Consider the following 12,343-nt stretch of genomic DNA (forward strand, 5'->3'; position numbering starts at 1 on the left):
CCCATTTTCACCAATCCACAGAAACAAAAACACTAAGAAGGAGACCTTATGGTGGCCTTTCAGTACTGAAAGAGGGCTTATAAGAAAGATAGAGACTTTTTACCAGGGCTTGTAGTCATAGGACAAGGGGCAATGGTTTTAAATTGAAAGAGGGTAGATTTAGATTAGATATGAGGAAGAAATTCTTTACCGTAGGGTGGTGAGGCACTGAAACAGGTTGCCCAGAGAAGTCCTGGATGCCCTATGCCTCAAAGTGTTCAAGGTCAGGTTCGACGGGGCTTTAAGCAAACTGATCTAGTGAAAGATGTCCCTGCCCACAGCAGGGGTTTGGATGAGGTAATCTTTAAAGGTCTCTTACAACCCAAACCATTCTATGATTCTATGACTCTATGAATAATTTCCTTTCAAAATTTTTCCATAAGCAGTGAGCTACTAGCACCTCAATGAAGTAAACTGATCAAGCTGATTCAAGAGTTACTTCTCCCTCATCTAGAGGCCCAGTTCATCAGTGGCTCTAATTCAGAGATTGAGAGCAGGAAAAATAGAAGTTCATGGTTAGGAACAAGAAAAAATGTATCTTTAATCCACTTTCCCACCCATTCTTACTGAAGTTATCTTTGCCCATCTCCCGAGTTTTTATGCCAGAAGGCACACACACACTGTTGGTCTGTGCTGACTCTTTGCAGCAGCTGTCTGGTGAAGAGGTTCCTTTTGAGAGTTGTCAGTTTCTATCCGTGCAGATATGCTTCAAGCCAGTGCTCCCCAGAATCCTTCAGTGAACTGCCAGAACAGAAAGTAAAAAAATTGCTTATAGGGAGACAATATTCAACATCATGGGAAGCAAACTGTAGTTTAGATGTAAAAAGAAGTAAATTGAAAAGCTGCATTAAAAACTGCATTGACATCTCATAGTAAAGTCTGACTACAGGGAATGAACTGAAAGGATTTAAGTAAGAGAAAATAATCTTAGAAACTTTGAAAAATTTTAAAATTTAAAAGCGCTTTTAGAAAAACCTAAATAAACTCTAGGTTTGCTCTCTCCATGAATATTGATTTGAAATGGTTGCCTATGTCCCGCACTTGTGTGCTATTACAGTGCAAAACTATCTTCTTAATGGATACTTACTGCAAAATATCTACAAAGGCTGTTAGTAAAGTCTTGCTTTTATACTGAATGCCATGCTTATCGCAAAGCGCTTTCACCAGAGGAGCTGCTTTCCAGTAGTTGTGTCGAGGCATTGTGGGGAAAAGGCTGCAGAATTGAATGAGAAATAGCTATGGTAAGAATTTTCTTTCATCACCTTCTGTTCCTTCTGTTCAAAATATTTCCCTGCCCTCCTCCAGAAGGAGACCAAAGGGTCTCCTGAGATGGTTTCATGTGAGACTACATGGCCTTTCTCACTTTAAGTGACCCATATTATTCTCACTCTTCTTCCCATAATCATACTCACTGGTGCTCAATTTGGAAGTTCAAGTGCCCAGTGAACCAGTCATTGAACAAAGATTGTTTCACATTGCATGTTGCATGGAGCTGGGAGGAAAAAAAAGACCAAAGAAATAGATGATTTAGCTTTTAATATTTTTCTGCAAGTCTGGTAATTGAATCCCAGAACAATTACCCACCCTCATCTAGCATAAAAGGCAAGTTAGACTCAGGGATTATAGCCATCATTGCCCTGAAGAATTAAACAGTCTAGATTGAAACGGCTTGTTGGGATACAGGTTAATTTAGCTAGCTCTTTGCTCAGAAAGTAGAGCTTCTTCGCTGGCCTGCCCACAACCCCAGCTGTGACTTTTTTTTAAGAGGTTCTCCTCACATCTTTCATTGGGATAGAAAGAAAAGATGCTCAATAAAGAAACAAACAAAAAAATCTTCTGGCCTCCTCAAACTAGTACAAGTGGAGTCAGATGCAAAATTATGAAGACAAACATTTGTGTACATGGGCTTCACCTCACCTAATTTAGACACCTTTAGTCTGAAATCTGCATGTGAGCTCAACACGTTAGAATCAATGCAGAAAACCAGAAAATTTTATGGTGCCATTTATCAGACCTATGATTTATCAGATGTAGATGTCTATTTTAGAGTAAGATGAATCGTTCTCTAGAAATGGCTCTTTCTCTCCAATGAATGTAGCAGGTGTTCAGATGTAGACATCCAGATTTGGTCAGGCTGGGTCTTTTTCCCTTAATATAAGGAAAAATCCTTAGAACCCACTGTGTGGGATTATCCTGCTGGAGGCAGTACAGATGTGAGTACACCTGCATTTACATATTCATTTATATCAGACCTAAATTATGTCAGATTTGTTTAATCTGCACTAAACCTGTAACCCGTAAGGGTAAAAAATAAAGGTATCCAGTCCACTTTGTTTCTCTTTATTTGGCTTAAAAAGGAGATTGACTGTTATACCATCAGTACTTTTTCATAATAGGAAGGGAAAAGTGTTGTGAAAAATATGTCAAAACCTTTCAGTGAAGAACAGGATTTGGTTTTTTAATCTAGATGTCCCATTTTCCACTTAAAGTTTTAAATGTTTTGACTACTACAGAAATGCATTTCTGTTTAGCGAATGGCAAGGACAAACCTCATTAACACAGCATTAAAGCTAAGAGAATAACAACGTTGTCTTTGTCCTGTAACTTAGAACTGCAGACCCATTCTTCCAGAGGAAAGGAGATTCTCACCTGAGTAGATACCCAGTCTTTGTTCTTATCATAATCAATGTCCATTGGAATGTGATTCATCTGTGACACCCAAATAAACCAGGTACTCTCTACGTACCTGGGCAGATAAACACAGAAACACTTATCATATCTCTAATCCCATCCAAGTTTACCAGTAAAATACTTCTTTGAGTCTCATCTTAAGTAAAAGAGCACTTTTACATAATTCAGGATTTTCTATTCCACCCCTTTGCTTCCTAACTTCTAGATTTTCTTTTGAGAACCACTTGATTTGTAGCTGTAGATGTCCCTGAGCAGCCACCACCACCACCCTAAAGTTATACTGTTTCTTCTTGGCTGACTATTTCTGAAAAAACTGTAGTGAGTATGACTAGTTTTAATTTATTTCCACTGAAGCTCAATACTGTTTACAAATATTAGTCATGGGGACTCTGAGTATGCTGTGTGTTACCTGGACAGCCAGTAGTACACCATGAAGTTGTTAAATCCCATTAAAGGAATATACATGAGACAGACTCGGATGTTGAAAGACACAACCAATAACAGGTCCTATAAAAAAACAAACCAAACCAAAACAACAATTTAAAATAAGCCATTGTTGATGAACTCCCTCAACTCCCTCCAATACTTCCTCTCCTCTAACTGCAGCATTAAAAATGTTCTTATTTATTGATTTCTTATTTATGAAGAGTAAGCTCCACACCATCATTCTGCCTCTGCAAGTTGAGCGTATCCCTGAAATATTCCATTAGCACTCACTTTACCATCAGTAACTAAAGACAAGTTTAGGTCTGATCGTTTTCTGTTAACTTGTATTCAGCTGCTAAGAGGCTAAAATACCTCTCCTAGAAAAAATTCTCCCTGGACCCATTGAGTGCATTCCTGCTGCAGCAAGCCTGGAGTCAGCCCTTTCCATCTTAAGCCCCACAGTCCCCAAGGCGAAGGTTGATATAGCCACAGTGTGGTGAAAATTTTTGAAAGCCTTCTGGACAATGCAAGTAGTGCTTACCAACCACTTTTTCCTCTTGATTGCAAAGTACAATGTAGAAAGCTGGAAGAACGGTATAAGTGCAAGTGGGGCCAATACTGAAGGGAAGAAGAGAGAGATGTTTATAACTTCACTGCATCACAAATCTTACAGAATATCGGGGGGGGGGGGCGAACAGTTTCCCCCAAAGATTCTTCTTTCCAGTAGAAGAAAAATTGCTGCTTTCCATTTACACTAACTTTGATGTGTCCACATAATCTGAATCTCTTTTCATTTTAGCACCCTTCACTTATTCATTTCTTTCCCATCCCTTTCTTCCTCACACTTGATTCACCCCATTTAGTACCTAACATCACATAATCCTGACAGAGACATAAGGGCCAATTCCTCCCCACATGAATCTTCTTTAACATGAAGGAAACTTCCAGAAGCTGTGACTTCCATGAGAGTATCTTTGAAACCTTTATTCTGGGGAGGAGATGCAGTCACAATTTTTAGGTGCAGTTACTACAGCACTGCAAGGAAGTGGGGATACTCACAGATGAAATACTTATGCTGATAATTGTAAGGCATGAACTTCTTCTTCTTTTTTCCAAGCTGAAAAATGAAAATAACATTGTAGTGGGCCAGCTCATAAGGTATTTCTTATTCCTGACTAATGAACGCAACAAGAACTACCTCTTAAACTCTCTAATTCAACCCCCACTTCTTGAAAAGCAAGTACTGAAGTTCCAAAGCAATGGGGAGAAGCAGATTTCAACTGAGCCTCTGTATCCAGACATCAATGTTATGCCTATGTCAGAACAGATCCATTTTTTAGGAGAGTTCCAAAATTCATGGAAGGATACAAAAATGTTCAAAACTTGCAAAAATGCTCACAAGTCATTTGAATTTTATAGGGGAAGTTTCCAGTGATTGTAATGAAGTCCAATCTGACCAGTTCCATATATTGACCATAGAGTACTGAGAATATCAGTGCTCAGGGAGGAACAGGTTATTAACATGAAAACTAAGACAGGAAACAATGGGTGATGAATGCAGGATGTGTTTGCTGTGAAAGCTACATCTAAATTTCTGTATCAGATGAGGTAGGATGCAGATATTCCAAATTTTTGAATAATAGAGGAGATAGTGGTCAGAAATTACATGACTGTAAAATAATTTCTTCAAGATCAAAGTAGTAAACACTCTATAAAGACATCTGCCTTTTTGCTTTGGTGAATACTTTGCCTTCAAGTACATGAAACAGCAAAGAAATTAAATATTTACAAAAAGCACAAATAAGTAAATTTCTTCACAGTGTATTTTTTCACTATTTGCACAAAAGGATTCTTAACATCATCTGCAAATTTTGTGCTTATGATTCTTCAAAGGGCAAAATAATAAGGACATAAAGCAAACTATTTCCAGAGCTCCCCTATTGCTGAGAAAAAAACCTTGAACATCTCAAAGATATCTTCACTGGATCAAACCTGAAACAAAACAAATTAACTGGACCAAATGAAACACTGAAATCCATTTTGCTCATCCACAGTATGCCTGACTCATTTCTGATGAAAAACAGGAAGACCTGAGAACTTTCACTTCCATCAGACCCCGTGTGGGAAAGCCAGCACACTCTAGAAGCTCATGAGAGCTTTTTCAGAAGATCGCTGACAAAATCCTTCCCAGCTGCAGCTAACAGTTTCTACTAATAAGTATTTTGAATAAACTCTCTTTACAGGAGTCCTTCTGAGACAGCAGAACTGGAATACTTCACATACGTTGGGAAGCTGTAACTGCTTACCAGCTAAAGGAGGGTGAGATGATATTTTAAGAGGCTGGTTGTCTAGTAAAGAGGCCATTTCATCACCCCATGAGTAAAGAGAATTGCCTGGGAAAGAAAAGGGACCTTGCCTATCCTGATGATATCAAAAACCATAAGGGTGCAGGGAGGGTCTGTTCATGGTTTTTATTTTTATGAAAGCTATAACATTTGTGATTAAGAAATAATTTACTACACTTGTGTTTTGTGCATAGCAGTTATACTGGTCCTGAAGGATTTAGGTGTCAAACGGCTCCTACAGCCAAAAGAACCCAGAGGGAACATCTGACTCACTATCTACAAGATCACTAAGAATATCTAAGACTAATGTAAGTGGACTGACTCATTCTTTGGACTGCTTTCAAGGTGCTGACCCGGCCCTTCTAGCAACGCAGAGAACTTAAGCACTGATTTTAAGACCTTGCTTCCCAGAAGCTGGTGCTGAAGCATCATAATAACCAGTCAGCACATGAGACTCTTAAACCTTGGAACACTGTGGAAATTACCATGAGTTTATGCTGAAAGGCAGAATCTGGGTTATGATTATACCTCACTATAGCTTTCTGTCTTTAAAATCTTTTATACCAATGTCTCTGCTTCTCCAGACATCCCCACGCTCACCTCCACGGAGAGTGTCTTTCCCAAGCTGAACAGGAGAGGGTGCATGTTGAGGTCAGGGTCTTTGCGGAAGCAGTTGGGTTTGGCATGGTGCTGGTTGTGCAGGTGATTCCACCAGCTGGCTGGTAACCCCTGCAGGAAAAGTCGAAGACCAGGGATACAAGCTAGAACAATATCAACGATTACATCACTGTTTATCCACCTACTATCGATGGCTGCACTACGCCTCCTTCACAGGCAATATTGCCTGAAAGTAGGGACACTCCCATTTGTTGCTTAGTCCAGATGAGCCCCAGAGAATATTCCCACCGTAAGGCAATTACCTTCAGAACACTTATCACAACAATCTGCAGAAGTCGATTCCATTTAGGCTTCCTGAAGACAGAGCAGTGCCCCAGATCATGTTGGAACCAGCCCATCTGGATCTGGAAGACAAAAGGATCACTGAGGAAAAGAATCATAGCGGCATTGCATTATTTTGCCTCAGGAGTCTCTGAAGCTTCATAGTGTGAGCGCATCTTCCTTCTGGTTTGGGCAAGAAACACTACCTGCTGTCCTACGTGCGCAATGCCAAGAACTACCTTTCAGGCTACTGTTCACTAAAGCTGCTCAGTGCCAGCTACTGGTTTGATTGCAGCAGCTAAAGGGAAAGCAGCAAAGCATCATTATGATTCATTTGACTGTTACAGCATGGAAGTCTTTTGCTGCCATTGTAACCAGCTAGAAAGTGTAACAATTTCCAAATCCGTAGCTTCATTGCATTTCATATTCCCATGGAAATACAAGAATTCTCTTTGAGGAAGATCTGTCTTAGCAGATATTAGGCAAATAGAACAAATTATTTTAAAAAAATTAGTTACTTTGCACTTGTTCCATGGATGTCTGAGCAAACCTAAGGTTTCAGCACTACAAAGAAAATCTTGCTTTCTTCCTCCCCTGACCCCCCAATTTCTCCCATCTAAGGGTCACAAAGTCCTATTCCTTCCTTCCCTACACTGACCCTGACATGTATCATGCCCTTCTATGATTCAGTTTACTAATCTCCAGCAGAAAATTATTCTGGGCTGTGAGTGTAATTGGCTAACAGAGGACTCAACAAACACCAACACCATCAGACAGCAAACAGAAAGAACATGGAGCCAAAAGCAGAGTTGAGAATGAAATATTCCCTCTTTTGCTGGGGTAAGTGATTAGATCAGCTCATCCTGTTTTGTGAAGCTGTCAGCTCCACAACTCCCCACTGACCCTGGTGAACAGATTGTCAGCAAAACGAGATTTGATGGAGGCAACAAAAATTGTGATGTAGAACATGCTTGTTGTCTTCAGCCAGATAACAAGATCTAAGAAGAGTCAGTAAAACAATGACTGGGATATGAACATTCCATTAATCCTCTCCATCTGGAAGAACAAAACATGTCTGCAGTGTTGAACAGCTGCCAGTGGTTTACCTGAGCAACGATGAAGAATGCCATGCCAACCATGAATGGCAGTAAGGATATCCCAAAGTACCAGACCATGAGCCAGGATGCAGCATCCAGTACCATGATGTGAAGGAAAATCAGGAAGAAAAAGGTGTAATTTGGCCTCAGAAGTCCCATCTTCTCAACAGTGCAGCGCAGCTCACGAAAATCCTCTAAAAGTGATTTCTGTGGGTAAAGTGAGTGTTAATGCACTGACTACTTTGAAAATATAACATAGCAGACCCAGGAATCCCCAAAATAGCCACGGAAGTCAGAGGAGATATTCTATCAGATGGGTCTCTGCATAAATGTGTACAAGATCAACAGATCTTGGTTTTGCTTTGAAAAACAAGTTTCTGACAGGCTCTGTTACTGACCCATGGCATTGGGGAGAACTGAGGAGAATTTGGGGCTCTGGGACTCATTCCTCACACCCAGGTGTGGATTTAGCAATTCTGGGACAGTGCATGTTTCCATGCATGACTACTGCCAGCTGCCTCCCCACCACCCAGCCTGTGGCACAGGGTCAGGCACATTGCTTCAGAAATTATTTCTGCTAGTGCTCTATTTCCCTTCTCCTCCCATACTGAATGCCAAGCCACTGCCACAACTTGATTCTAGGATACTCACTTTTTTATTAGACTCAAAGCTGGGTTGATCTGGTGCCAACTCCCCAATCAGCAGAGATTTCAAATATTTTTTCACCAGAGACTTATCATTGTGAAATGCTACAAAGGCATCCTGAGAAACACATAAAGAAGAAGGTAAGAAAGGGTATGTGACTAAACACCAGATGCTGAGCCTCTCCTTTTCCCAGGTCTCTGACATAATACATAATCCAGTTTCCTTTGTCCATTTTCGTCCCTTTGGTTGCCATCAACTGGAGCTTGGCCCAAGGAAGCTGGAGAAGTTTCAAGAAACTAATTTCATAAAAGTACCTGGGCGAGGCTGGTAATAAACATGAAAGCGTTTGATGAAAAACTCTTTGCAGGGGGTAATATGCCCTCTCATCTGCTTATTTCAGCACAGTCCTTCTCTAGAAGGCTCCAGCCAGCAGCCCTGCCCTATGGATGGGACCCAGGAGCAGGAAAACACGTCAGTGAATGAGGTGTGTCTTTGCTATGCTTAGGATGACATTCTTAAAAACCTGTCTTTATTACACTAGGGCCATAGGAATTATGTGCTGAAGCTCCATACACAGCAGGACTCACTGGGTATCTCTTACAGTTCCTTGTAAGTTTTCAGATTGATTGATGTTTTGGGGAACTGGGTAACATTAGTGACACAAATGGGTCTGTCCAAGAACCATCTGAACTACCAATTCCAAAATCTAATATAAACTATGGAATAAAGGATGAACTCCAGATAAACCAAATGCCTCTTTAGCTTATGCCCTCAGTGAATTTTCCAGAAGAAAGGTAAAGAGGCTGACCATACTCTTCTGTCTTCCAGAAAGAATAGATTTAACAAAATCCTCAGTCTGAGCACCCAGGTACCTGATGATTTTGGCTCTGAAAAATCAATGTGGGTGATCATGACACAAAAAAATTCTGCACACATCTGGCCAGGATTAAGTCCCTGGAGGAGGACAGAGGACTTCCCTTGTGCAGCCTGACATTCCTCTGGAGTCTCTTGTTTAGAGACAGTCTATCTTTGAGTACTTTAGAAGTCAGAGCAAGGTGACTTTTTGGACAGATGAGCTTTCTAGAGATGTCTAGTGGCCCTTTGTCACAGTGACAAATGAATAACTTTGTCCAGACCCACAGGACTGGGGAAATCTTTCCATTATGATTCTATGCTGCTCATCCTACAGTTTTTTATACATTTTTATGTAGCTCTCTCTTGCCAGGAATTCTAAAACTGAGTCAAGCTGTAAGTATCTATACTGCAGCTTGGAAACAGGAGACAGAATCCTTTTAAGAAGAATTTCCTTTCCATAACATCAGTATCACAGATTCTTATCACAGAAATGCAAGCCTTTCAGTCCTGAAACGTGGCTTTTCTCCTCCCTGCTCTTAAGTGCTGATTATCATCTTTTGAGAGATTAGCATTAAGGACTATGATCTGCAACACACCTAACTGCCAACATATGGCACCAATGTAATGTTCTGCAATGAGTATTGTCTGTATTTACCAAGTAATCTACACAGAGGAATAAAATTCTCGTAATACATATATGTAATTACAAGCTCTAGAGAAAGATAATTCTCACCATATATATACAATTATGAGATCTAGAGTAGCCAAGAGTACTTGGAAAAAAATTCTGGATCCTGGCTTTAGGCAAAGTCATGCACCAGATGATCTTTTGAGACACCTTCCAGTCCTGCTTTTCTGTAAAAGCGTGTATTTCTCAGAATATATCAACACAGCAGCATTTTAAAAGCAAAAAGAATTATAAAGTTTAGCAGAATAAAAACTGAGAGCAAGACAGAAGAATGTTGTTATGATGCAACATAAATCCACAGTGTACCCACAATCTTGACTACTGCATGTAGTAATGGTCCTTCTGTCTTCAAAGGGATATAGTACAATGATATGTCGCAAAAAAAAGATCAGCAGAGTTCTGGAACAGCTTTCATACTAGAAGACTCCTTTGGAAAAGAGGTAACAAGTTAAGAGTTTTAAAAACCTGTAAGTTGCATTGGAGAAAATGATGGAAAATTTATTCACTGTTTTCATAACACAATAATGAAATTATCGGGCAGTAGGTTTAAAATGTACAAAAGTAATAATGAGGAGAACCAGATTGTAGTATTATTGTGATAACAAATACAAGTAAGATCAAAGGTCATTCTTTAAACCCATTCATACCAGACAAACTCATTGCAGTTAAAAACCCTGGGTGTCTATAAAGCATGATAATCTAAAGACAAATCCTTACACTGGTGGCTGCAGAAGCTGGGAGGACATGGAGCCTGGGGGCAAATCATTCCATGCCCTCTGTATTCCTTGACTCCTTCTGTAAAAGCGCAATAATAGGAACTGGCGGAGATGCACAGGGCTAGAGGAACTCTGGGTTGGCTTGGTCTGGTGGGCAGGATTAGTCTCCCTTCTTGGATTAGCCCTTGGTGCCGCACGGTTTGCAATCTCGCACCATGTTATACAGGTGCTGCATAATGGGCACAGAACCCCCTCTTTAAATCAGGGCTGTAAACGTCAGTCAGTGAGCTAGAGAAAAAAACACAACTATTCTCAGAAGCCTTCTTTTTCTTCATTTAAGAACACAAGGTATTTCTCTGCCTCAGTTTCAAGTATGGTGAAAGGAATGAATCAGTAAAAAATAACTGATCTGATCCATTTTGGGCCATGAGTTAGGAAGTGCTATCCCATTTTACAAGCCAAAACCTGAAGAACTAGGCTGAGCGGCTTCCTTGAAGTCAAAAAGTCTTGTCGTGACAAGAATTAAATCTGGGTCTGCTACATCACAAGTTTATGCCCTAATCCTGGTCATGTTTCTAATGTGCTTATTTCTGACTATTCAGAAATTCAGTATCTACTTTCAGCAAATAGTCTCTGAGATCGACTTAGAATTTATTATTTCTGTCAACAAGCAAGAAACTATTTTAGAGAAATCCTCTAAATCAAAGAATTTTGCAGGAATCTCTGGAAAATCTATTTTCAGATAGCGATTATTTGTAGAATTTTTCCTTATTTTCTGCAGCCAAATGTCATTCTGCTGCTTTCTCAGTAATTTTTCCTGTATTTTATTTCTTTTCCTCCCTCCTTTGAAATACTTTTTTTCTCAACTCTCTTTTCCACTTGCCTGTATAAAATAGTGTCACTTCTTTGAGTACCCCCTTCTGTTGCTTCACTGTCCCCGAAATTACTTTATGTTTGGATATTACCTCCTCCTTATCTATCTTATCTATTTATCTACCCATGCTCTATCTTTGATTATCACTTGCTTATCACTGGTCACATCCATGTGACACTGAAAGAGCAGCCTTTAAAGTAAAAATGCACACTGAGGATACTGCCTCCTACCCTCTTCCTTTTCTCACTGCCACAACAGAGACACTCTTCAAGCATCTGGAAGGCAGCTTGCCTGACCCTGCCTGGATATTCCTTCGGTTACAACAGGGTGTAGTAAACCCAAAGAGAGCTTTACAGTTTGCATAGCAGGTAACTGACCTTGAAGGTATCCAGAAGGGTATTTTTACAGATGGCCCAGACATGTCCACTACATGATCTGACCAAGCACAGAGCCAACCACCGCGAGCACTCTCCACTGGAGTCCCACCATGTCATCCTGCTCTGACAATGGAACCACTTTCCTCCACTGTCCTCCTAGAGCTTACCGTAGCATCTTGCCCAGCATAGTGGCTAATAACCCGGCTGCCTCCAGGGTGTTGTCTGGAAAACTTGCTGACATCATAAACCTTCCTGTCAATCACCAGCCACTGCTCCTGACCTTGACCATGGCCATTGTGGATTTTGATCTCTTCCCAAGTGAAAAGCTGTAGAAAGGCTGAAACAGGTTGTGTCTCCTTTTCAGCGGAGCCAGTCTGTGGAGGCATCTGTACTGGGAGATGCGCAGTCAGCGCTGAGGTTCACTAGTCTAAGCTTTGCAGCACTGCATCCAAGCAGAGGGTGAACCATCTCAGACTGCCTTATACAGTCACACTCCAAGCCACTCCCTGTGCTTGTAGGGCTGGTTGGCTCCCCTTGCCCAAACACACCCTTCCACAGCTCCCTCCTTTTCCACTTTCACACCAGACATGTTGACACACCCTTGAATAAAAGCCCTGTTCCTTCTTGTCCTTTTTGAATTGCCTTTGGAGG

At 40.7% G+C, this 12,343-nt stretch overlaps 1 protein-coding gene across 1 annotated transcript; it reads right to left on the reverse strand.

Moving 5' to 3' along the window:
* Window positions 1-672: 672 nt before the first annotated feature.
* On the reverse strand, window positions 673-12,078 carry LOC141965847 (acyl-CoA (8-3)-desaturase-like). The gene is made up of 12 exons (XM_074917972.1): window positions 11,860-12,078; window positions 8,189-8,299; window positions 7,547-7,744; window positions 6,422-6,523; window positions 6,102-6,230; window positions 4,216-4,273; window positions 3,698-3,774; window positions 3,140-3,237; window positions 2,689-2,785; window positions 1,452-1,531; window positions 1,127-1,252; window positions 673-780 (listed from the first exon to the last, which is right to left on the reverse strand). Exons 1-12 carry the CDS (start codon window positions 12,076-12,078, stop codon window positions 729-731), a joined length of 1,347 nt encoding a protein of 448 aa, XP_074774073.1. The 3' UTR covers window positions 673-728.
* Window positions 12,079-12,343: the final 265 nt, after the last annotated feature.

This window comes from Athene noctua, chromosome 14 (assembly GCF_965140245.1).
Source record: "Athene noctua chromosome 14, bAthNoc1.hap1.1, whole genome shotgun sequence".
NCBI lineage: Eukaryota > Metazoa > Chordata > Aves > Strigiformes > Strigidae > Athene > Athene noctua.

What these genes read in the sequence shown, in the direction of transcription:
- LOC141965847 (XM_074917972.1), bottom strand. Translation starts at nt 12,078, where the DNA reads ATGCCTCCACAGACTGGCTCCGCTGAAAAGGAGACACAACCTGTTTCA. An exon ending in CATTCTTCATCGTTGCTCAG is followed by an intron (nt 6,524 to 7,546) that starts GTAAACCACTGG and finishes TTTGTCTTCCAG; the next exon opens with ATCCAGATGGGCTGGTTCCA. An exon ending in TCAAGAGGAAAAAGTGGTTG is followed by an intron (nt 3,238 to 3,697) that starts GTAAGCACTACT and finishes GTTTTTTTATAG; the next exon opens with GACCTGTTATTGGTTGTGTC.